Here is a 25,208-nt window from a genome sequence, read left to right as displayed (position 1 = left end):
CTTTCCAACAATTTTGAAAAAATCGAGGTGAGGGTAATAGGATAAATGCCATCGAAGCCAGGCTTCCAATTTTTCTTTTTGATTGGGGTAATAAAACATTGTTTTCAATATTGAGGGAACTATTCAGATTCGGTAATTTCATTAAACAGGGTGGAAAGGGGTTTTGAGAGGTAATCACTGAAAGCTTTAATCAGAGGAACAGGAATATCTAAAGGGAAAATGCTTGATCGTTTTAGTTTTTCAATTTTTTTTACAACATCAAGTGGAGAAATATGTGGGAGTGAAAAAGGAACAGGAATATCTGGAAATTCGTAAGATAGTGGTGGGAGACTCTGGACAATAGAAGCCAAAAACTTATTGAAGTTATTAGCTGTGGTCTTTGGAGGTTCATTTATATTCAGATTCTGTTGTTCTTGACTCTTGGCAGTAAGTTTTTTAATTTCAGAGTACCAGTTCTTTGGTTTATCATGGCACAAGTATTTAATTTTATTTTTATAATAGGCTCGGGCAGCTTTTCTAATTTGACTTTTTAATTCCTTTCTTAACTTATTTGCTTCAGCTAAATTACCCCTCTTAAATAAGCTTATTTTCGTGCGGATTAAAATTTTTATGTGATTATTTATGTAAGGTTTATCACTGGAGCACTTTCTGATTTTTTTTTCTGGGAAACATGATGAATAGGAATCAATTAGTTTTTTTGTGAAAAATCAAAATTTTGTCATCAAGGTTATTAGAATTATAAAGATCTGACCAACTTTCACTGGTCAGCCATGATCCAAAAGAAAAAAGTCCTGCGTCACTGAGGGGCGGCAAACCCCAAGGTAGGTAGTAAAGGAATGTTCAATGGCTGAGGAGGGAGAAAAAAGAAGACAATAGTGGTAACTGCCTCCTAGTGGTGGCAGTGCTTGCGGGGAGTTGTAATACTTACTCATGTTTGAACAAATAACATCCAGAGAGGTGTTACCTTTTGTTGTTGATATTTTAACCAGTTGTTTAATATTAAGAGAGGTGCAGATAGAGTCCATCATCAGGTCATTCGCATCGCCAAGTAAGCAAATACCAGCGTTCGGATACTTTGATAACACAAAGTCAGCACTTATAAGAAATTCTTGGATAAATTTGCGTTTCTGGTCCATACTTTAGTTAGGGGAATGATAAAAGACGGCGGTTACAATTAAATTGAAAGGGCGGGGAAGTACTTTCGGTCGAAGGCTCAGCCATAGAATTTCATCATAATCTGATAAGTTGGGGGTGGGGATGAGTTTAGGTTGGAGGTTATCTCGGACAAAAAATAATATACCACCCCCTTTTTTCCCGAGAGGGTGATTGGGAGGGCGAAGTTTTATAAACTGAGTATAATTGCTAATTTTTAGGAAATCTGGGTTCTGGGACTGAACCTCTGTCACAGCAATAATATTAATTTTATGAATTTCAGAGATACCCTCGAGTTCGGTAATTTTGTCAAAATTCAGGCTCTCAGCATTGGTAAGTAGGAAAGTTGGACATTGAAACCGATTTGGGTATTGGGATTTTTTTCAATTCGGGATGGAGTTATTTGGGGTTGAAGTATATGAGAAGGGTGCTGTGGGTAAGGGTGTGGTTTTGAGGCATTATTAAAAGGCGGGACTGGACCGGGCTTGAGAGAAAAGGAGGACAGCGAATAAATTATGGGAATATTATTAATTTGGGATGGAACTACGGTGGAATTCGTCTTACTATTTGAAGTTTTAGAAATTTTGCATGGAGGTGCTAACTGTGGATCATTCTGCCTGCTTACTCTTAAACCAGAGTCATACTGATAGGGTAGCCAGGGGGGATAAAGTGCGAGGGAAGGGAGAAAGGTTTCCTGGTGATCTGGGAATAAGTCAAATTGGGTGTGATATTTATATGGAGGGTGGGGGGGGCAAGATGATGCTGAGGGAGGGAAGTAAGGTGGGGGGGATGTCTGAGAGGGGAGGGGTTGGGTTTGTTTCGGCAAATAACGGGTGGAGTCCAGAACCGGTCGGTAACTTCTTGGACGCATGGAGAAGACTGGAAGCGAACGAAAGAGTATTTTGGGGAGCGCAATGAGTCCCGGGGGGGGGGGTGATGGTCCGAATGGAGTTCAGGGATTGGTGGGGTTGGACTGACTGGGCAGGCGTCAGTTCCTGGGGCGGAGGAGTGTTTCTAGCGCTGGGGTCCTGAGGTATACTGCGCTGTATCGGGTATGCAGGGGGATAAGACTGAAAGTCAAATGGAACACGAACTAGGGGAGGGGGGGGGGGTCGTAAATACTTTCGACGTCGCCCTAAAAAACGTTGGTTTTGTGGCCCAGTTTTGTGGAACCTACTACGACTCTTGGGCAATTTGATATGATGTATTGCACAGCCAAAGCATCTTCCACTTGAAAATTGTTTGCAGATATCAACATGGGGGTATTTGCACATATTATTTATACAACGGCTAAAAACATGAAACTTACAAATGTGTAGATATTTACAATTACTAGACATACATCTACTGTCTAAAAAAATCTAAAGCACACATTAGGTTGATTACACTTAAGATCATAGAACTGATTTTTGTGAATATATAATTTCATTGGGTGATAATTTCCGCTTGTAAGTTGGACATCATTGTCAATCTTTAAAGGTCTGTCATTACTACTGGATTTTAAGAATAAATAATCTTCAGTTAAAAAAAGGGCAGAAGAAATAGTTTGCGTAACCTTTTTAATCTCTTGAAAAAATTCTGACGAAGGAAGTTCACTAGCACTTGCTTGATTATATATAGAGACGTTTTTAGGTTCAAAGGGTTTTACAGTTTTTACGCAACTTGAAGAATTTGGATAATGTATATTTGGATTAGAATTATAAGCTGAAGGAGAAACACCGGGCGATGTAGGGGATTTTAATGCATGTATAGCATCAACAATTGCTAGCTGAAAACCGACTTTTAACATTTTGATCCCATTGTCCTTGAAAAGATCACTTTTCTGACGTTCGTAAAGATCGGATAAACTATCATAATGAAATTCAAGATTAGTAATCCGTTTCCTGAGATTGACGATTTCCGCGTCTTTTTTTATGCAATCTTCACAGGTATGGGGCTCGAAGACACTAGCCGTTTCTGCAATACTTGCCGATTCACCTTTACTGGAACCATAGATTTGGGGGGTAATTTGGGATTGATGGGCTGTGGTTATTTTTGTAGAATCCATCGATCCATCAGAACTATTGTTGACATTACTCGAAGCACAAGGCATAGCAGGGTAATTTGTAATACCACTTTGAACGATTACTTCAAGTTGTTTTTCAGTAGAGCTCGATGGATTTTCTTCATCTGAAGTAACGGGGGATTTTACAGCCTCGATTGTTTGAACCACTTCTGGTTGATTATCGATGGTATTAATCACGTCATTTTCAACCATCGACGCTCGGCATTGAACGCATAACCAATTAGGGTTTTTAAGGCGATTACTTTTTGTTATGCCAGCACAAGCAGGGTGCAACCAAGCATTGCACTTAGAACACTGAAAAGACCCAGTTCCACATTTTCCGTAGTATTCATTACAAGGATGGGACATTCTAGGCTAAGGAATAAAAACAAGACAGACCTTGAATTGGAAGCTATATCTTCAACTAAAACCTGGTCGCCTAAGCCAGGATTAGCACTGGTACTTGCTAAAGAAAAGTTCACAAGGCTGATCTTACTTCTTCACTTAAAAATCACAAGCGTCATTTATTTCAAAACAAGACGTCTTGACAGGTCAAGATCTAATGGAAGACTGAATTGGCTATGTGTATGTACTTGTGTATCTGGGTTGAGTACATTCATCGTAGTGTAACAGATGAGACTCGGGTCGTCATAAGATTTCTCGTTGTGGGCTAATATCCAGGTTAGTATATATGAAATAATTTCCAGGTCATACTTGAAGATCTGGAAATGCTCGAAGTCAAATGGGACAAGTTCTCTCACACTTCAGATTACTTTGATTTGTGCCTCTCCCTTTGTGAAAAAATAATTAAAGAGGGCAAGGCTTTTGCTGATGATACAGAACCAGAGCTGATGAAGCAAGAAAGGGAGAAAAAGATTGAATCCAAAAGAAGAAACACCCGTAAGTTTTCCAATGTTTCAGTGGAATTTTGATAGTGCTTTGCATGGTGTCTACTATTGCATTGTCGTTACTATTTTGTCATTACTATCATTAATCTTCGCTCATTTTTGTGTGTATTTGTTAGTATTTATGATATTTATTTGTATCAAGTGCACCGTATGTTTGTTACAGACTGACGTTGCGGGAATGAGTGAGAGAATTATATATATGAGAGGGAGGGGAGTCGCATAAAAAATCACTTTCGTATTTTGATTTGTAGAAAGGGAGCAAAACATAGAGTCTAAAATAAAACACAAGTAAGTTTTCCAATCTATCAATGGAATTTGAGAGCGTTTCGCATGGTGTCTTTACTATTGTGAGCTAAAATTCGTCAACTAACTTTTGTTAATTTATTTCACACTTGAATTTATGTGACAATCTACGCTTATTATTTAATTTATTTATTCATATTTTTATCTTTTATTTTGTATCATGTGTACAATATTTCTACTGTGGACGGATCCTGAGGGTGGGTAAGCCATTTGATTATAGTTATGGGAGAGGGTGGGGTTGCATTGAAAACCGTAGTCACATCAGTGCTTAAATTTTTCTAATGGAACTCCCCTGCTCCTCCTTCTCCTTCCTTAAGTTCTTACTTGAAGTACCAAGGGCATCAAAATAAAAGCGTATTATTTTGTCCCCTGAACGCGTCTTAGGTCTATTCATGCCTGAAAACCGCGATTTTCTAAGATTTTTTTTAGTTGTTTCAAATTATGAAGTTGTTGCGGTAATACCACATTTTCGTCAGTGTTGCTACGTTGACTGGGACAATAAATGAGCGAAATCACTTAGTTAAATTTGATAACACATTTTCTTCCGTGAAAACTCAAATATTAACAATTTGTTGAATTCTAAAGAGAATTACACCTTCAAAGGAAAGATTTATCTTTTAAAGCTGTTCAGTAGCCGTATGGTTTCAAATTTTTTTTTTTTTTTTTTTTTTTTTTTTTTTTTTGTATATACTGATTTTTCATCCATGTTGCGTTTTTTAAATTTGACGCCCACTACTACCAAAATTATTATTTGTTTTTTTCAAAAGAGATTTAATTCCTGGTTTTCTGAAGTTATATATATATATATATATATATATATATATATATATATATATATATATATATATATATATATATATATATATATATTATATATATATATATATATATATATATATATATATATATATATATATATATATATATATATATATATATATATATATATATATATATATATATATATATATATATATATATTCATATATATATATATATATATATATATATATATATATATATATATATATATATAACTTCAGAAAACCAGACTTCATTACTTGTGTCCATTATAGTTTTCTTCATTTTTGGTAATTGGATCTATTATTTTCTTTTGACGCTATGCGAATGATATTTGGCTTCATATTTTTATTGAAGTGCAGGGTTATTAAGAGCAGGGCTATCAATTTGCGAAACTTTTGGGGTTTGAAATGTATTATTCGAAGTCTAGGGGTACAGTCGGGGCAGTATCCAGTATTTTGCTGGGGGGGGAGGAAGCTAAAAAAAACCTTGTAAAAGGCAATAAATTTTTTTTACATGCATTTTTGTTCGTTTTGTACAAGTTGGACAAAATTTCGGTGGTAGGGGGCTCAAACTGGGTAACCCCTTGTGTACGGTCCTGGGGTCGTCTCCAATTGACGTGCCTGGATAAGAGACTGAGTGTCATAATCCATATGGACTAGTGGTATTTCTCTTTCTAGCGCTCATTGTTAGTATATAGTCCTTCAATTTTTATTTAATCCAACATTCCCTTGTATGGTGTATTGTATTAGAAAGAGAATAAAAAAAAAGAATCTGGAACCTGTTATGCCCGTGATCCATTGTGCTCACACTTCTTCATAAAAAAAAAATAAAAAAAAAAACATCGATCAAAAAAAGGACATGTGAACAGTATCTGATTTTCGTTGATTTTAGCCTCACACTTGAACTGCAGAAGCGGAAAACTGAAATAACAACAGCATCAATTTGTTCCCAGGTACTGTTTACTAATATTGACTGTTACTGTTATTAATAGGAAGACTGTCATTAGTATCCATCTCTTATTTCAAAAAAACTATAGATCAAGTGCTCACTTTTATTGGTCAGCAAGGAAAAAAAATTTTGGGGGTTTACCCCAAAACGTGACCACAATAATGCTTGAACATTAATCTGGCAGTACTTTGAAATTCAAGAGCTTCCTGGAATGAATTCTGGCTGACTTTCGGAGCTTCATATGAACAACCATACGAAGTTTCCCAATACGATCACTAGAAATAATATGCAAAACAACATGTTCAGTGGAGAGGGTTTTTCAGAACTCTTGCGCCTTGAAGAATGTAACAAAACGAACCAAAATACTTTAATGAACCAAGAACTGATTTGCTTTTTTTTTTTTTTTTTTTTTTGTAGAAACTGTCAACATTTTTTTACCTTGTTTTTGGTATTTATTTCGCTTGTTTTTTTTTAGCTTTAATTTTAGTAGTTGTTTTTTACCTTTTTTCCGCTAGTTTTTTTTTGTATTTGATTTATGTATTTGCTTTTTATTCGTCCGTTTTGTATCAAGGGCTGATTTTATAAATTGGTGAAACAAGACTATATTGGTAAGGTTAAGGAAAAGGGGGTGTACGGAAACTAGAAGCTTAGTTTTTTTACCACAAACTAGAAAGCTCTTTTAAGAGATTCATAAAACCGTTATTTTTACCACCAGTGAATTGATATTTCGTAGATAACTTAATCACTATAGTTCTCATACGATTTTCCCTGGTCGAAGGTATGAGGGAACGAGGGTTTAGGGTATGAAAATACTCCAAAGTAACTGGCAAGGAGGCTTGTTTAGAGATATTCCAGGAATTTAATTGGTTTTAAATTGAAATTCAATAATAAAAAATGTGTTATTTTCTCTTTTGCAGTTCAGTTTGTCAAATTTCTATTAAAAAAAAAAACACGGGGTCCGGGATATTCCCCCTCCCCCTGGAAAATTCCCCTTGGAAGATTCTACCTCGGAACATTCCACACCCCCTCCTGCCGAGAATTCCACTGGAAAACTCCCCAGATGTCAAATTGAGCAGTCAGTGCGAAATAAAGACAAACGAAAAGAATGAAAAAAGAAGGACTTTTATATTGTTCTTCCTCTATTCCAAAACACGTGCAAACTATTTGGTGCAGAATATCAAACAGTTCGTGGTAACGAAATATAAGTAAGGAGCGACTCGGGCGAAAAATAACCAAAACTCTAAAAAAAAATTGATAATAATTAATTCATCGAGCAAATTGGCTTTTTATGTTCCTAATATATAAATTTCATTAAGGTTAATGTTACACATCAAACACTACAAGCCTAAGAAAATATTCCTTATTTTTGAAAAATCGGGAAAACAGCCCTAAAAAGGGAAGTTACGCCATTTTCCCACCTAATGAAAATAGCACCATTAGGTTCAGCGTATTAGTTAAACCTACTGTGGAGGTTTCAAGCTCTTATCCACAAAAATGTGGAACTTTTCTGTGTGGAACATTTTTCCAGAAGAAAGATCACAGATGCGTGTTTATTTTTCTTTTTCTTTTAAGGTTATAGTATCGAATTGATGATCCTAGAAAATCGGAAGAAACTTTTAAATTCGAACGGAACTTATTTGTCTATTTTTACTGTTTATCAATTTATCTACTTTATTCGGTTATTATTGATTATTTGTTAATATTGTTTCATTATTATTATCTTTATTATTATGTGTTGTGCTGAATCACTCAATACTCATATAGATATAAAATAGCCACTGAAAAGAAGGATTCAAAATTGTTTATTAATACAAATTTTTGCTCTTTTTTTTAGCACCGGCAGAAAATCTTAAAATATGGGAAGAAATGAAGAAAGGAACTGAGCTTGGACAGAAGTATTGCATAAGAGTCAAAATTGATATGACCTCTGTTAATGGATGTATGCGTGACCCAGTCATTTATAGATGCAAAAATGAGCCCCACGTCAAAACGGGCGATAAGTACAAGTAAGGATTTTAACTCTTAAAAATACAATCTTAAATGCTGTTTGGTGTTCCAAGGATTAAACATCTAGATAAGGTCTTCGTTATTCAAATTGTAGGTCTCCTATTTTACCCTCAGAGGCGCCTAGGGCATCGGCAAGGGGTCTCCAGTCTTCTCGTGTCCTGCTGCTACTGGTGCGTCTTCCTTGTCAGGTGTAGGAAAGTATTTAAGCACCAATGACATTGGAAATGAACCTTGTGTTGCTGAAAATTTGTCTAACCATACGTATTATAAAAGAAATTGGAATAGAAATTCAATTTTTAATGGCCTCCATGACCTAATAATAATATGGCCTCCATATGGAGTTATGCATTCTTTGCTAATAACGGGTGCCAAATCTACAAGTAGCTAAATTAAATAAAAAAGCTTAAATATAAGGCACTAAACAGCTAAAACATTAGGCGCTAAACAGCTTAAGAAGGCGTTGATATCCCTTGAAGATGTAGTTATCATCTTCAAGGCTTTGTCACCTGCCATATTGAATCGTGATAATAAAATAATTAGTTAAATTTGGTAGTATTTTTCGTCCATAAAAAATACTAATTAGGTATATTTGGCAGCCCTTTTCGTCATTAAAAAAAAACACTAATCAGTTAAATTTGTCTGCACTAGGGCCTAGGAATACTAATCAGTTAAATTTGGTTGCACTTTTCGCCTGTAAAAAATACGTATTATTTATATTTGGCAGTACTTTTCGTCCGTAAAAAAATACTAATCAGTTAAATTTGTTTGCACTAGGGCCTATGAATACTAATTAGATAATTTTGGTTGCACTTTTCGTCGGAAAAAAATACGTATTATTTATATTTGGCAGTACTTTTCGTCAGTAAAAAAAAAATACTAATCAGTTAAATTTGTCTGCACTAGTGCCTAGGAATACTAATCATTTAAATTTGGTTGCACTTTTCGCCTGTAAAAAATACGTATTATTTATATTTGACAGTGCTTTTCGTCCGTAAAAAAAAATACTAATCAGTTAAATTTGTCTGCACTAGGGCCTAGGAATACTAATTAGTTAAATTCGGTTGCACTTTTCGTCCGTAAAAAATAAGTATTATTTATATTTGGCAGTACTTTTCGTCCGTAAAAAAAATACTAATCAGTTAAATTTGTCTGCACTAGGGCCTAGGAATACTAATTAGTTAAATTTGGTTGCACTTTTCGTCGGTAAAAAATACGTATTATTTATATTTGGCAGTACTTTTCGTCCGTAAAAAAAAAATACTAATCAGTTAAATTTGTCTGCACTAGGGCCTAGGAATACTAATTAGTTAAATTTGGTTGCACTTTTCGTCCGTAAAAAATACGTATTATTTATATTTGGCAGTACTTTTCTTCCTTAAAAAAAATACTAATTATTTAAATTTGTCTGCACTAGTGCCTAGGAATACTAATTAGTAAAAATTGGTTGCACTTTTCGTCCGTAAAAAATATGTATTATTTATATTTGGTAGTACTTGTCGTCCGTAAAAAAAAAATACTAATCAATTAAATTTTTCTGAACTAGGGACTAGTAATACTAATCAGATTTATTTAGTTGCACTTTTCGTCCGTAAAAAAAATACGAATTATTTATATGTTGAAGCAATTTTCGTCCGTAAAAAAAAAATACTAATCATTTAAATTTGTGTGCACTAGGGCCTAGGAATACTAATTAGTTAAATTTGGTTGCACTTTTCGTCCGTAAAAAATACGTATTATTTATATTTGGCATTACTTTTCGTCAGTAAAAAAAATACTAATCAGTTAAATTTGTCTGCACTAGGGCCCAGGAATACTAATTAGTTAAATTTGGTTGCACTTTTCGTCCGTAAAAAATACGTATTATTTATATTTGGCAGTACTTTTCGTCCGTAAAAAAAAAAAATACTAATCAGTTAAATTTGTCTGCACTAGGGCCTAGGAATACTAATTAGTTAAATTTGGTTGCACTTTTCGTCGGTAAAAAATACGTATTATTTATATTTGGCAGTACTTTTCGTCCGTAAAAAAAAATACTAATCAGTTAAATTTGTCTGCACTACGGCCTAGGAATACTAATTAGTTAAATTTGGTTGCACTTTTCGTCCGTAAAAAATACGTATTATTTATATTTGGCAGTACTTTTCGTCCGTAAAAAAAAATACTAATCAGTTAAATTTGTCTGCACTAGGGCCTAGGAATACTAATTAGTTAACTTTGGTTGCACTTTTCGTCGGTAAAAAATAAGTATTATTTATATTTGGCATCACTTTTCGTCCGTAAAAAAAAAATACTAATCAGTTAACTTTGTCTGCACTCGGGCCTAGGAATACTAATTAGTTAAATTTGGTTGCACTTTTCGTCCGTAAAAAATACGAATTATTTATATTTGTCAGTAAATTTCGTCCTTAAAAAAAAAATACTAATCAATTAAATTTGTCTGCACCAGGGCCTATGAATACTAATTAGTTAAATTTGGTTGCACTTTTCGTCCGTAAAAAAAAATACTAATCAGTTAAATTTGTCCGCACTAGGGCCTAGGAATACTACATGATAATGGTAATAAGCTTACCTAAGCTATGGATGTCAGGTATTGTGTTATCTTGGAACGATAATTTTGACAGCACCTGTGCCTGTCATCATCAGGTTCAAATTCAAGACTCTTGCCAGAATATAAAACCACTAAATAAAATAAAACTAAAATCACTGAACAACACTAATAATAAGTCGAACCTGGAATTATTGTTGTAATATGGCTCGGATTTTGGTAGAGGCATTGATGGCCGCTATCCTAGTAGATCTCAAAAAGGTTGGGTCTTTAGAAGTATGGTGGAGTTTTTTGCGAGTTCTTAGCCTATGGGTAATGGTTTCCCAAATTTCACTGATGCGGAACTCTCCATTGTCTTTATTGATGGCTGGTTTGTTTTTAGCAATTTCCAGAGCTTCTCTGATTTTCTGCTTTAAGAGTTGTGGAACAATAGCAATAAGTTGAGCCTGGTGAAAATTAATGGAGTGAGAAGGGTTTTCAAAAATATGAAGGGCCAGTGCAGAAAAATTATCTTCCTCCTTAAGCTTTGTCTTTTTAAGGCAGGCATCAATGGAATCAGCATGTTCTTTTAATCGGTGATGTAGAGATCTCATGGTACGACCTATATAGGTATCACCACAACTGCAAGGAATCTCATATACTCCTGGTGGATCTGAAGTGATTTTATCTTTGCCTCTGTTTAAGAAGGAGGTGACGGTCATTCCAGAAGGAAAAAACACCGTAAAGCCTAGCTTAGTGAATTTGGAGCTTAAAATTTCAGTAATCCCCTTAATATAAGGTAATGACAAAAAGGGTTTTTCTTCTTCAGTGTTAGGTAAGCTTTTGGTGTTTCTGCTACTCTTTCTCCTGGAGATAACCTTATCAATGACTTGCTGGGGCTAGCCATTGCCTATTAGAACATCTTTTAAGTGATCAATTTCAGCCTTCAGCTCCAAATCAGAGGAACACACTACAAACGCTCTATCAACCAGCGAATAGACTACAGAATTTTTTTTTTTTTTTTTTTTTTTTTTTTTTTTTTTGGGTGGTTATAAGAGTCATATCTCAGATATCTATCACTATGAGTTGGCTTTCTATATACACTCAAGTCAAACCTAGTTTCCCGTTTGGTAATCAGAACATCTAAGAAGGGTAAACTGTGGTTATTTTCAAGTTCAATGGTGAACTTGATATCTGGATCCTGCTGGTTAAAAGTATTGAGAAAGGATCTTAATTTGTCTTCTGTCCCATTCCAAATTATTAGGCAATCATCTACATATCTCATGTAGAGTTGGAGATCCTTGAAGTCCTGCTTGAAGATATTATTTTCGATATATTGTAGAAACACCTCACTAAGAACTGGTGCCAAGGCTGATCCCATTGGTATGCCCCACTTCTGTTTGTAGGTTTGATGCCTGAAAGTGAAGTAAGCATTGTTCAGATATCTCTGTTTACTAGCATACCCTTGCCCCGACTTATACCAGCTTTACAATCAGCTTTGGAAAATGATGATTCCTGGAAAGAACTGACCAGCTTAGACACCACAGACATCATTATTCTCACGTCTTTATGTCTGAACAATGCTTAATTCACTTTCAGGCATCAAACCTACAAACAGAAGTGGGGCATACCAATGGGATCAGCCTTGGCACCAGTTCTTAGTGAGGTGTTTCTACAATATATCGAAAATAATATCTTCAAGCAGGACTTCAAGGATCTCCAACTCTACATGAGATATGTAGATGATTGCCTAATAATTTGGAATGGGACAGAAGACAAATTAAGATCCCTTCTCAATACTTTTAACCAGCAGGATCCAGATATCAAGTTCACCATTGAACTTGAAAATAACCACAGTTTACCCTTCTTAGATGTTCTCATTACCAAACGGGAAACTAGGTTTGACTTGAGTGTATATAGAAAGCCAACTCATAGTGATAGATATCTGAGATATGACTCTTATAACCACCCAATAATTAAAAATTCTGTAGTCTATTCGCTGGTTGATAGAGCGTTTGTAGTGTGTTCCTCTGATTTGGAGCTGAAGGCTGAACTTGATCATATAAAAGATGTTCTTATAGGCAATGGCTACCCCCAACACGTCATTGATAAGGTTATCTCCAGGAGAAAGATTAGCACAAAAACCAAGAGCTCCCCTAAGACTGAAGAAGATAAACCCTTTTTGTCAATACCTTATATTAAGGGGATTACTGACATTTTAAGCTCCAAATTCCCTAAGCTTGGCTTTAAGGTGTTTTTTCCTTCTGGAATGACCGTCTCCTCCTTCTTAAACAAAGGCAAAGATAAAATCACTTCAGATCCACAAGGAGTATATGAGATTCCTTGCAGTTGTGGTGATACCTATATAGGTCGTACCATGAGATTTCTACATCACCGATTAAAAGAACATGCTGATTCCATTGATGCCTGCCTTAAAAAGACAAACCTTAAGGAGGAAGATACTTTTTCTGGACTGGCCCATCATATTTTTGAAAACCCTTCTCACTCCGTTGATTTTGACCAGGCTCAACTCATTGCTATTGTTCCACAACTCTTAAAGCAGAAAATCAGAGAAGCTCTGGAAATTGCTAAAAACAAACCAGCCATTAATAAAGACAATGGAGAGTTCCGCATCAGTGAAATTTGGGAACCCATTACCCATAGGCTAAGAACTCGCAAAAAACTCCACCATACTTCTAAAGACCCAACCTTTTTGAGATCTACTTGGATAGCGGCCATCAATGCCTCTACCAAAATCCGAGCCATATTACAACAATAATTCCAGGTTCGACTTATTATTAGTGTTGTTCAGTGATTTTAGTTTTATTTTATTTAGTGATTTTATATTCTGGCAAGAGTTTTGAATTTGAACCTGATGATGACAGGCACAGGTCCTGTCGAAATTATCGTTCCAAGATAACACAATACCTGACATCCATAGCTTAGGTAAGCTTATTACCATTATCATGTACAAGAGTCAGGTTGGCCTCAGAGAATATACTAGGAATACTAATTAGTTAAATTTGGTTGCACTTTTCGTCCGTAAAAAATACGTATTATTTTTATTTGGCAGTAATTTTCGTCCGTAAAAAAAAATACTAATCAGTTAAATTTGTCTGCACTAGGGCCTAGGAATACTAATTATTTAAATTTGGTTGCACTTTTTGTCGGTAAAAAATACGTATTATTTACATTTGGCAGTACTTTTCGTCCGTAAAAAAAAATACTAATCAGTTAAATTTGTCTGCACTACGGCCTAGGAATGCTAATTATTTAAATTTGGTTGCACTTTTCGTCCGTATTAAATACGTATTATTTATATTTGGCAGTACTTTTCGTCCGTAAAAAAAAAATACTAATCAGTTAAATTTGTCTGCACTAGGGCCCAGGAATACTAATTAGTTAAATTTGGTTGTACTTTTCGTCCGTAAAAAAATACGTATTATTTATATTTGGCAGTACTTTTCGTCCTTAAAAAAAAATACTAATCAGTTAAATTTGTGCATTACTTTTGCATCAATTTGAAGTGATTATTAGTATTGTTCACCCCTACTAATAGGTATGGGGATCGGTGTTGTCGGAAACATGGGATTTGCAAACATTGCAGTTACTTCTCCTTGAAGAGTCCTAAAAAGCAGACTAACAATGCAGATTCAAAACTATCTCAAAGATCATGAAATGCTGATACAATAAGAATATTTGACCCTTTACCATCAACCGACTACTAGAGCCAGTGATAATGTAGGAATACCTGAGTTTAGATATAATACCCTTTCTTAGAGCTCATTTTTCTTTAGACCTCAAGAGGGCTGAAGACCTCAGCAAAGTGAGATTCTCCTGCTCCAGAAAGCTAGAAGTTATTTTAAGACGCAAAACTCCTCCCTGCCGGGCACAGTTTATATAATTAGACAGTATGATCATTCTCTATCTCTCCCATTATAAAAACCGGGACATTATAAAACCCATTATAAACAGGCTAAACAAGCTAAGGCAGAAAGAAGTGGGAGGAGCTTTTTGTTTACGATGACCAGAAATGATCTGCGATAAGCTTACTGGTACAAAAACCCATTATAAAACAGGCTAAACAAGCTAAGGCAGAAAGAAGTAGGAGGAGCTTTTTGTTCACGATGACCAGAAATGATCTGCGATAAGCTTACTGTATATTCTGTCTACTGTGCTGCCCGGTTTATCTTGCCCCATTTCACATCGTGCGTCAGACCAGTCATAAAATATGCATGTTTTTTTTCCGGTGCTTTGAAAAGTCCTCTTAAACGTGCCCGGAATCGAAAAGCTTCTAGAAACCCTTATACCCAACCATGGTAGAGGGAGGGGGGCAGGGGGCAGCTGCCCCCCCCCCTAGACCTTCAAACTTACATTAAATATGGCTGAAAAAGCAGATGGTTTGGAAAAAGTAGTTGATAAAACTCCATCACGCTATCGACTGCCCCTCCCCACCCTTGACAATATGCTACCTAATGCTGCCTACGCCCATGTACCCAACCTCTGCAATTGATCCAAGATCGTTTCGATGTGGTGACTATTCAAGTAAAGGTACAATAAACACATCACAGAAATAAAATGAGGGAATTACAAGTAGAGCCATATCTTCATTTTTGAGAGAGCCACGAAAATTGTAAAAAAAAAAGAAAATAATAATAAAATAAAACATACCCAGTTGAAATAGACAAACTTAAAAGATGTCGGTAGAATCAATTCCTTTCTTTGTAAAATTAGTGCTCCCAGCCATAATGAACACCATAGGAATAAGTCTTCTCAACATAGGAATAATAACTTCTAATGTCAAATACTGACCAGCATTGAAACAGGTAGATATTTATCCATAAACAATGCAGGAACTATAGCAAAGAGTGAAAGCACATACATCATCAACCACTGCGAGGCTCTTTGACCAGGGATACTCCCTGGAAGCCCTCTTGAAAAAGAGAAGACAAGAAATGCTCTTCATTGCTTTTAAAACAGGCATTTTGACGATTTCATTTCAGCCTCATTTAAGTATCTCTTAAAGTTTAGACTTTATAATCGAATAGAAATTACCTGATTAGATAAAATTCAACGCCTTTTCTAGCCAAATCTCAGTTACATAGCTTCAATTATGCTATTGACCCTCTCTCTACCCTGCTTCGCGTAGTTCAGTTTTGACCACGGCTGTGGTTTAAGCTATTACTAGTTTTGCGCTGTCAAATGAAGAAACCGAACAAAAACAGTTATCCCGTTCCTCATGTGTCCTAAGTTACAAACTATAATATAACTATAACACAAGCATAACGTAACAGAAGAATGGAGGCAGGTGGTTTAATTTTTCGTCTTTTACAGGGCCTACCCTACTTATGATTTCGCATGTCCCATCGTTGATTCCGAAGAGGGAGTCACACATGCTCTGAGAACAACAGAATACCATGATAGAAATGCCCAGTACTACTGGCTTTGTGATGCTTTGGGCATAAGAAAGCCTTATATTCATGACTACGCCCGATTGTGTATGAATAATACAGTTCTATCGAAGAGAAAGCTTACAAGGTTTGTCAACGAAGGATATGTTAATGGATGGTTAGTTTCTTCTTTTTAATTATATTTCTTTAAACAGAACATTTTTTTTTCAATATAGGTTTATTGAAAAATAAAATAATATAGTTTATTATGTTTTGTAGTGCGCTGTTTTATGGCTGGTTAGTCCTAAACAGTCCTCAGTTACTCTGTTTTTTTTCCTCTCATGTTTTTGATCAGAGTAATCTTTACTGAAGTTATATTTATTTTTGGGTGTTTGGCAAACATGCTTTTGTCTAAGGGAAAGCTTGTATGCGTTAACGAAGGACATGTTGATGGATAGTTATTTATTTCTTTTCAATTTGTATTTCCTTACGCCCGATTGTGTATGAATAATGCAGTTCTATCGAAGAGAAAGCTTGCATGGTTTGTCAACGAAGGATATGTTGATGGATGGTTAGTTTCTTCTTTTTAATTATATTTCTTTAAACAGAATATTTTTTTTCAATATAGTTATATTGAAAAATAAACTAATATAGTTTATTATGCTTTGTAGTGTGCTGTTTTATGGCTGGTTAGTCCTAAACAGTCCTCACTTACTCTGTTTTTTTTTTCCTCTCATGTTTTTGATCAGAGTAATCTTTACTGAAGTTATATTTATTTTTGGGTGTTTGGCAAACATGCTTTTTTCTAAGGGAAAGCTTGTATGCGTTAACGAAGAACATGTTGATGGATAGTTATTTATTTCTTTTCAATTTGCATTTCCTTCAACAGAATGTTTTATTCACTAATGGTTTTTGCATCTCTCGCGCTCGGGGTAAAATCTGGATTATCTCCCACTCTTGTCTCCCACAACAATTTCGTGGCAAATTAAAAAATAATAATCATTTATTAGCAAAATTATTTTCAGTTTACTAATTAATTAATAATTTATTTTTTAGTTCATTGTTTTTTAAATTACTTAAATATTATTAATTATTTGAATTATTTATTTAATTAATATTGTTTAATTGTTTTTATTTTTAATTTATTTTGTCAATTCATTAATAATGTATAATTTACTAATTGCGCCCTCTACTTTATTTTTATAAAAATGAAATTTCAAAAATTACAAAATATTATAACCGTTAGATTGTTTATTGGAAATTTTGAGCCCTTAGAATGTCTACACGGGGGGCAAACGCCCTTTTTTTCCCCATAAAACTGCCTCTGATTTTATTTAATAGTCTAATATTCTTTATTAACCATGTATTTTGCTGTCGTATGACTTATTTTCTCGCTTTTCATTCTTCATTCTGTCGCTTACTTAGATTTTTTTTCTTATCATTTTTGTGATAAACATAGTATATATCTATTTGTAAGTTTTTTTAAAAACAAATTTTTTTTTAAGAGAAAGCCTGTATACATTGATCGATGGTTAGTTTCATTTTTTTTTTTTTTTTTTTATCTCTTTACAATGTTTTTAAATATTATAATATATATATTTACCTAGTATGTGTTAATCCCTTTTTGACTGAACTTCCCCTGTTTCCTTTTTGCCCCGTCGCTCACTTTGATTTTGTACTCTGACCTTGTAGACTGATATACTGCTACCTACACTAAATTATGTAGCTCATAGCTTAGGGGGCACGACCCGGCAGTATAGTTGGAATTAATACAGCTGCAATTCTTTATAAATTAACTTGTCTCAATTTATTGATATATAAGTCGGTTATAAATGGTGAATTATTTTCGCTTCGATGAAGTAGTGATTTCCTGTGATTCTACTCATTTACTGTGATTCTACTGTGATTTACTGTGATTCTACTGTGATTTACTGTGATTCAGTATACATAATATACAGTATCGACAAAGGCTATTCTCCCCGTTAAAAAAAATGTGATACATATTTAAAATAATAAAAGATTCATGCTCCGCCATCACTCAAGCGCATGACAAATGTTTCAGATCTACACATCACGAGGAAATTATGGAAACTGAACTAAGGTTATGACGTATATTGCCAGGGACGATCAGCGCGGTATCAGAGGTGTATCATGTTTGGAAAAAGAAGACGCTACAGTCTACAGTGGACGTAAAAAATGCAGCTTATTTGGGGATGTTACGGTTGAAGCTGATAGGATCAAATAAAACCTGTTTTACAAGGGGTAGGACTATCAAATTCGTTTATTGTTATTAACACAAAAAAGAGGCTTTCGTTTGTTTCTTATAATAAAAAAATAAAAATATAAACCTGCAGCAACAAATAAAATAAAATACTACTACACAAAACAAAAATCAATACTTGATATTTCAAAATTAAAGCTGGGGTCTTCATATTCATACTGCTAAATATCACTACTGGGCACTGAGCTCTTGAATTGTGCACAGCTTTCAGTAAATAGACACGTGAATAATGTGGTACTGACTTAAAGCTGTGAGTATTTGACTAGTTAGCAAATGCAGCTTATTTGGGGATGCCACGGTAGAAACTGAAAAGATCTTGGCTGTATTAAACAGAAGCTGTATTAGGTGGAGTAGGACTATCATATGTTTGAGATGAGTGGCTTAATTGTTAGATTTATTACTAACATAGCCAAGAAAGATTTTTCTTCTCTTGCATAATACAAAGATACAATAAACCACGTTAAGTAACTAATACCAATGCAACAAACACAAATCAAAACTTCATATTTCAGAACTAGAGCTGGGTTCGTATGAGTTTTTTATGTTTTTCAGTTTTTATGAGTCAGCCCAAGAATTGACTTCTTAAGTCTCTCAATTCTTTCCAAGAATTGGTATTTTGGTATGGAGGCAGTGGGGTTTGTGGCATGGATCTTGACTCAGTTTTTATGAATCAGCCAATAATAATCAAAATCAAAATATTTGTACTTCCGCTATCAAAGGAACAATGTGGACATTGAATTGTGAAAATTTAGTCTTAACATTGAAGCCACACTTTGAAGGTATCTTGATAAGTCTTTGTGTTTGTTAAGATCGTAAGGCACTATTAGGGCCCGGTGAAGGAAGCCTTGCTTAATACGGTAAGTAAGAACCTGCCTAAAGTCTACATCTTCTTATAACTGAGCATTTTCAGCCTCATACTAGAGCTGGGATCTTCTAATTTATACTGGTGAAAATCACTGCTGGCTAATGAGCTCTTGAATTGTGCAAGGCTTTCAAAATATACGACATCATCTGAAAGATTGTTAGGGCGGTTAAATCTTGAAAATCAAAACTATTCGAACCGATCTTCTATTAACTATTGAGGGACCCGACAAAGCAAGGATGTTGCCTAGTAGCTCTGAAGAACATACTCAGATCTATATTATCAGTATAATGGACAAGTCTTGAAATGAATTTCTTGAATTCCACATTTGAGTCCGGAAAGTAAGAAAATCGGAGACATTGAAGTTTTATGCCTATACTAAAAAGGTTTTTGATTTGAAATTTTATTTTAGATTTGACTTACGAACCGAAACGTTTGGGTCTTGATTTTATATTTGAATGAATTGTCTATTGAAAAAAGATTTTTTGAAAGAAGAATGCTGGGCCCAGGTACTCTTCTATTCACTTCTGAGCGACACAACTTGCAAGAACGTCGCCTAGTAGCTCTGACATGCGAAATCTGAAGAACATACTTGGCTCCATATTATCAGTATGATGGACAATCCTTGAATTCCAGATTTGAATCCAGGAAGTAATATCAGAGACATTGAAGTTTTATGCATATGCGAAAGAGGTTTTTGCTTTGAAATTTTTTATAAATTTGACTTACTGTGTTTTGATTTTATATTTGAATGAATTATAAAATAGAATAAAGGTTTCAAAAGGAAAGGGCTATCCCCAAATGCCAATTACTCTTGTCTCAGATATAATTTAGAAGTGAGGGATATGGCCCCACTTGAAATGGAGTTCTTGAAATAGAGTGGCCCCTTGAAGTGGAGTGTTTATAGAGGGCCAGCTACTTTCTCATTTCAGAAGTAATTTTTAGGATTAGGCTCTCAAGTTCACAGGAATCCTGCAGACGACTCTTAAATGGATATTAATGAAATGTTTAGGAAAGCATGTTGTTTTAAGCTCATTTTTTTGGGGGATGTTGGGGGATATTGATATTTGTTTTATTTATATTGTAATGCGTATTATTGGATATTGTGTTGTATGGCCTTGTTTGGCTTATAATAAAAATTTTATTATGGAAAACTGAGAAGAGATGAACCTTTGGCTATTTAAGATTGATTCATCAGGAAATAATAACAACTGGTACGATTAATAGTGTGACCTATCAGAACTAGAAAAGTTCAAAATAACCTTAATTTAATATTAAATTAAGCACTTAATAATAATATAGTAATGAAATATTATATATATATATATATATATATATATATATATATATATATATATATATATATATATATATATATATATATATATTAATAAACAATTACAATATAGAATAACAATTATAATATAGTATAGAATAACATAAATATGGTAATAAATAATAATACAATTTTGATTTCAATTGAAGGTCTAGGTTTATGTGGTTCCAACTGAAAATCATTTTGAAGTAGGAAGGTTTTTTTATTTTCTGGAATTCAGAATATTCTAAAAAATTCTTTTGTTTTTATTTTGTTTAATTATGAAGAAGTTAGTCATAGGTTAATTTTTAGAAAAAAGTCCGCTCAATTAAAATCCCGGATGAAACAGTGGAGACTGGGACAGAGATAAATGAATTTAAAATCTACTAGTACGACTAACAACTCACTATTGCACCATGCTGCCTGAGGCCAACAGGATTACGCACGCTCCGTCTCCATCCATATCTATTCAAAGCGTCACTCTTTACATCCTCCCACGAAGTTCCAATGTCCTTGAATTCCTTTCTTACGACCATCGTCCACCCCAGTCAGGGTTGACCAGCTTTTTTTTTGCCCCTAGATTTGGCCGAAAAGGGGGATCTTTGACAATACGTCATCCTTAATCCACAAAATGTGTTCTAGCCATTTCAACCTTTCTTTCATTATGACCCAAAGAAGTGCGTTAGAATCTTTTTTTTGGTACATATTAATTAAAATTTAAAATCGTTAATATGTTCTTTTTTTTTTCTTTTTTTTTTTTTTTCAAGGGATGATCCAAGAATGCCTAATGTTAGCAGAGTGCTTCAAAGATAAATGACTGTGGAATGAATTAAAAAATTTATTATTTCTCAAGGATCATCACGATCTTTATTAAACATGGGCTGGGACAAAATTTGGGCCATTAATAAGCAAGTAAGTACATACAAATAATTTTTCCACTAGTTCGCAGTTGAATAATCTGTTTTGAAATGGAGCAAGTCCAATGCCAATGTAGGGAATTTCTAAGAACCATTGAGAATCCGAAAGTTTAGTATTTTTCTTTTTAAAAAGGTCATGGATTCTAAAAATTCTGGGTCGCCCTCAATGACAGTCAGCGAGGCCGGATCCAGGATTTCTTTTAGGGGAGGGGGCGCAAAATAGGTTGATCCGATCAACTTACGTTAGGAGCAAGTTTAATTAACGTAAACTTGCGTTAATTAAGTAAATTACACTACGTTAGGGGGGGGGGGGCTGGATCGGCCACGGACTGTTAGGGTGGTCTATATAATGATTTGTTGAAGTATGAGGCGGTGCTCGGATATGATTTCGTTAGCATATCAGAGAGACACTTGAATCTTGAATAATTCAATCTTTGATTGCTATGACAGTCATATTATTATTATTGTAACAAAGTATTATTAACAATTCCAAAACTTCTAAGAGTTTATTACGAGGGGTATCGAAAAAGTATATTTTAGAATTAAAAATAAACAACGTATAAGAAAGTAAATGCATTATGCAGTTGAAAGAACACTAAGACCCGCTCTTGGCGGTTACAGAGGAAAACTTTATCTACTTTTGGATAGCCCTTTGAGAAATGAATTACAGCACTGCCAATACAGTTTATGTATATTTAGACATCTTCTGAATCTGAAATTTCGGTGCTTTCAATGCAGTGTTTATGATAATTGGTACTAAATAGTAAATCAGATAATCCTATTTTTAATTAAAATTTTATGCTGCTAGACGTTTACCCTTATTAAAGAAAGCTAAAAAATGTAAGAGAAATGGGCCAAAAAAATATGAGGTTGCTTTCTTCATGTTGAGTACTGTTACTCTAAATATATTAATATTGCGGTACGGTAGTCAAATAGAAATCTTGAAAGACGCTTTGAGTCTGAAGTTATTGCACTTTCAATGCTTTGTTTTCGTTAAATTTGACTACATACAAAATTAGAAAATCCTAATTTTAGTTAGTTTTTTTGCTGTTAAAAATGTCCCTTTAAAAATAAAATAAGCTTACAAATGATTTTTATGCATAAAACTTGTCCCCAAAAAAGGGAAGAGAAATCAATATTTTTGAAACAACCCGTATGTTTTGTTCCTTTTTATTATTAAATAAAAAAAACAAGTTTTTTAAACTGAAAGTAAGGAGCGACATTAAAACTTAAAACGAACAGAAATTATTCCGTATATGAAAAGGGCTGTCCCCTCCTCAACGCCTCGCTCTTTACGCTAAAGTTTGACTACTGTCTCACAACTTAATGTTTTAAGACAATAAACAAACTTTAGCGTAAAGAGCGAGGCGTTGAGGAGGGGACAGCCCCTTTCATATACGGAATAATTTCTGTTCGTTTTAAGTTTTAATGTCGCTCCTTACTTTCAGTTTAAAAAACTTGTTTTTTTTATTTAATTTCTGATCGTTTTTTAGTTAATGCAGCTTTTGTTTTGGCTCGCCGTCATTGAATAAGTAAACAAAGTTTCCACAAAAATTTTACTTTTCTTTTGCTAAATGGCTGTCTCTAAATTAGGTTCTGACGTAATTTACAAATTAAGTTACGTAACGAACTTCTTTATTCGTTTATTTTTCTTCTGGAAGAAAAATACAAAGTTGCAGATTTTTGCAGATATGAGCTTGAAACCTATGTTATAGGGTTTTCTGATACGCCGAATCTGACGGTGTGATTTTCATTAAAAATTTTTCACTTGTAGGGGATGTTTCCCCCCTCTTTAAAAAATCAGGTAAGTTTTCTCAGGCTCGTAGCCTTGATGAAAAATACTAAACTTAATAAAATTCATATATTTAGAATCAGCGTTATAAGCCCATTCTTTTGATACATTTATTGACATCAAAGTCCCGTTTTTAAAAGTTTGACTTACTATTGAGCTGTATCTCTTGTTTTTTTTTGTTTTTGTTTTTTATTACGTATATGTTATTACGTATATGATGGGGTTCTCCCCTTAGTCAATACCACGCTCTTTACGTTAAAAGTAAAAAAAAAAATTTAATTCACACACCCCTGAATCACAAAGGCCGTTAGATTAGAATAGATAGCTCTTTTGAAAGCACTAAAAAAAACTGTAGCGTAAAGAGCGAGGTATTGACTTGGGGGAGGAGCCCATCATATACGTAATAATTTCTGTTCATTTGAAGTTCTAATGTTGCCTCTTACTTTCAGTTGAAAAAACTAGTTTTTTTTAATTTAATTTCTGATCGTTTTTTAAATAATGCTTGGAAATCCGGCGCCCCCTTCATAGAAATGTCCCTTACCCCAAAGAAACATCCTCCACGGAAATATTCTCCCAATTAACCCCCTTCTCCATCCCTCCTCCCCCCCCCCCAAGAAAAAAATTCCTCCAGAAAATTTATGTATAATTCCCCAAAGCCAAAAAAATATGTAAGCAATGGGCAAATTTCATAACTTGCAGCCCTTCCCCGGGGAACTGGGGGGGCTTAAGTCATCTTAAAAGACATATTTATTAGATTTTCGACTATGCTAAACAAAATGGCTATCTCGAAATTTTAATTGGGTGACTTTGAGAAAAAAATGAGAGTGGGAGGGGGCCTAGTTGCCCTCCATTTTTTTTTGTCACTTAAAAAGGGCACTAGAACTTTTAATTTCCGTTCCAATGAGCCCTCTTACGATATTCTAGGACCACTGGGTCAATACGATTAACCCTGGGGGAAAAAAATAATAAATAAATAAACACGCACCCGTGATCTTTCTTCTGGCAAAAAATGCAAAATTCCACATTTTTGTAGATAGGAGTTTGAAACCTCTACAGTAGGGTTCTCTGATACACTAAATATGATGCTGTGAATTTCATTAAGTTTCTATAACTTTTAGGGGTCTTTCCGCCTTTTCTCGAAAATAAGCCAAATTTTCTCAGGCGCGTAACTTTTGATAGATAATATTAAACTTGATGAAACTTTTATGTTTTAAATCAGATTTAAAATCTGATTCTTTTGATGTATCTATTGGTATCAAAATTCCATTTTTTAGAGTTTCGGTTACCATTGAGCCGGGTCGCTCCTTAATTACAGTTCGTTACCACGAACTGTTTGAAAAGGCAAAATTTCTCAGGTAAACACAATTTCCTTTTGTTTGGCTAAATGGCTTTCTCGGAATTTTGATCTGACCTAACTCACGAATTAACTTACGTAACGAACTTCTATATTCGTAAATTTTTGACATATATCAGGGGATTTGCCCCCTAGTCAGTACCTCGTTCTTTACGCTAAAGTTCAAATTGCTGATTTCTATGTGTATCTGATTTACTTTTATAAACATTAGATACCAAAAAGAAGAAAAGTAATTACTTTTGGTGCATGAATTGAAAATATACCCCTTTCTACAAAATATTTTTATTATACTCTTCTGATTAACAATTTAATTTCCCTTCTTTTTTACAGAAATAAATTTTTATTTTAAAAGCGAAACAAAATAAAACAAAAACCAATAAGCCTAAAGGCGTGCTCAGTACTTTACAATATTTTTTTTAGTGCGTCATAATAAATAATACACAATTGAATGGAAAATATGAAATCCCTGATTGAAAGTTTAAAGTTTTTTAGACTTTCGGTTACTATTGAGCCGGATCGCTCCTTACTTACAGTTTGTTACGACAAACTGTTTGATTGATATTTTCTGTTCGTATTAAGTTTTAATGTTGCTCCTTACTTTAAGTTG

General features: G+C 34.3%; 2 protein-coding genes across 2 annotated transcripts in view; both read left to right on the top strand.

Annotated features, from left to right (window-relative positions):
* The window catches only part of LOC148953927 (bifunctional glutamate/proline--tRNA ligase-like), a 29,077-nt gene extending 7,726 nt beyond the window's left edge, over positions 1-21,351 (top strand). Inside the window, exons 4-7 of the mRNA XM_089086023.1 lie at positions 3,904-4,096; positions 7,994-8,165; positions 16,025-16,258; positions 21,306-21,351. Coding sequence (XP_088942149.1) covers positions 3,904-4,096; positions 7,994-8,165; positions 16,025-16,258; positions 21,306-21,351 — 645 coding nt within the window. The remainder of the gene's footprint in view (positions 1-3,903; positions 4,097-7,993; positions 8,166-16,024; positions 16,259-21,305) is intronic.
* Positions 21,352-21,379: 28 nt separating this feature from the next.
* The window catches only part of LOC148953921 (bifunctional glutamate/proline--tRNA ligase-like), a 58,111-nt gene continuing 54,282 nt past the window's right edge, over positions 21,380-25,208 (top strand). The window contains exon 1 of the mRNA XM_089086853.1: positions 21,380-21,450. Coding sequence (XP_088942979.1) covers positions 21,415-21,450 — 36 coding nt within the window. The 5' untranslated portion in view covers positions 21,380-21,414. The remainder of the gene's footprint in view (positions 21,451-25,208) is intronic.

Source organism: Artemia sp. Qi Xiang Cuo, chromosome 3 (assembly GCF_049724085.1).
Source record: "Artemia sp. Qi Xiang Cuo chromosome 3, ASM4972408v1, whole genome shotgun sequence".
NCBI classification, from domain to species: domain Eukaryota; kingdom Metazoa; phylum Arthropoda; class Branchiopoda; order Anostraca; family Artemiidae; genus Artemia; species Artemia sp. Qi Xiang Cuo.
Note: the sequence above shows the minus strand (reverse complement) of the source record. Positions and strands in the feature narration are given on the sequence as shown.